The sequence below is a fragment of the Elephantulus edwardii genome, unplaced genomic scaffold (assembly GCF_000299155.1).
Source record: "Elephantulus edwardii isolate Elephantulus edwardi_28Jun2011 unplaced genomic scaffold, EleEdw1.0 scaffold00026, whole genome shotgun sequence".
In the NCBI taxonomy this organism is placed as follows: domain Eukaryota; kingdom Metazoa; phylum Chordata; class Mammalia; order Macroscelidea; family Macroscelididae; genus Elephantulus; species Elephantulus edwardii.
The window spans coordinates 18,499,824-18,501,226 of NW_006399776.1; the positions used below are offsets into that span (position 1 = coordinate 18,499,824).

General features: G+C 40.6%; 1 protein-coding gene across 1 annotated transcript; it reads right to left on the reverse strand.

Annotated features, from left to right (window-relative positions):
* Nucleotides 1–939, reverse strand: LOC102857898 (olfactory receptor 4Q2-like). Its single transcript, XM_006883254.1, has one exon. The coding sequence runs from the start codon at nt 937–939 to the stop codon at nt 1–3; it is 939 nt and encodes a 312-aa protein (XP_006883316.1).
* Nucleotides 940–1,403: the final 464 nt, after the last annotated feature.

Consider the following 1,403-nt stretch of genomic DNA (forward strand, 5'->3'; position numbering starts at 1 on the left):
TTACGCCTCTTGTGTTTTCCTAGTAAGTCCACTCCTCTCCCACAGTTTCCGCATGGCTGACTTGACATTTTTGTTCCGTAACGTGTAGATGAGAGGGTTTAGCATGGGAGTAACAACGTTGTAGAGCACAGACACTAACTTGTCCACAGAGAAAGTGGAGAAAGGCCGAGCATAGATGAAAATACAGGGTCCAAAAAAGAGTGTTACCACCATAAGATGAGAGGCACAAGTGGAGAGTGCCTTTTTCCTTCCTTCCTTGGACCGAATCTTGACCAGGATAGTGGTGTAGGAAGAAATCAGAACAATAAAGGAACTAGTTGAGATCAGTCCACTGTTTGATACCATTAGTAATTCAATGACAAAAGTGTCAGCACAGGCAAGTTTGATGACTGGAGGGACATCACAAAAGAAATTGTCCACATGGTTTGGTCCACAAAAGGGCAAATGAATAGTAAGGATTGTCTGAACAATGGAATGCACAAATCCCCCAGTCCAGGAAGCACCTACCAAGAAGCAACATAACTTCCGACTCATGATAGTGGTGTAGTGCAGGGGGCGGCAAATTGCAACATAACGATCATAGGCCATCACAGTGAGCAAGAACATCTCCGCTGCTCCTACAAAATGAAGGAAGAAAAGCTGCACAATACATTGATCAAAGGCGATGAGCTTCTCATTTTCAAGAAAGTCAGCCAAGAGCTTAGGAGTAGTTACAGTGGAATAACATAAGTCTAGAAAAGAGAGATTGCCAAGAAGGAAATACATGGGGGATGAGTTCAGGTGGTTATCAGAAGCCACTGTGAGCATGATGAGGACATTGCCTATCCAAGTGAACACATAAAAGAAGAGAAATAATACAAACAGCCCTGCCTCAACAGCTGGTGTCTGGGAGAAGCCTTCTAGAACAAACTCTGTCACTTCTGTTTGGTTTTCATCCATCTGATCTTGCTTCACCTAAACAAAATTAAACAAAGGAACATCAATGACATTAAATAGGGAACATTTCATACAAATTTTAAAAGTTGTCTATTGAAAAAGAGGAATGTTTTCTCTAGGACATACGCTCATTAATCAGCTCTTTATCTCTCTTTTAATCTCTGCCATCGAGTCAGAACAAACTCACAGCTGCTTCTCTAGTAGGTTTCCAAGGCTCTGAATCTCAATGAAGAAGACTGATTATCTACTTCCCACAGATTTTCTGGTGGATTCAGACATCTGGAGAGGTACAGCCTTTGGACTGACAGTGCAGCTCCTTACCGACTAGTATACCAAATGGATTAGTTAGAAGAAATTATTTTATTCTTAGCTTATATGTAGAAAATTCTGGTGGCTTAATGTAAGAAATTGCACTGCCAACACAAAGGTATAAATTTTTCTTTCTTTTTAAAAATATTTTACACTAG

Excerpts from the sequence above, each read along its gene's own strand:
- LOC102857898 (XM_006883254.1), bottom strand. The coding sequence starts at position 939 with ATGGATGAAAACCAAACAGAAGTGACAGAGTTTGTTCTAGAAGGCTTC.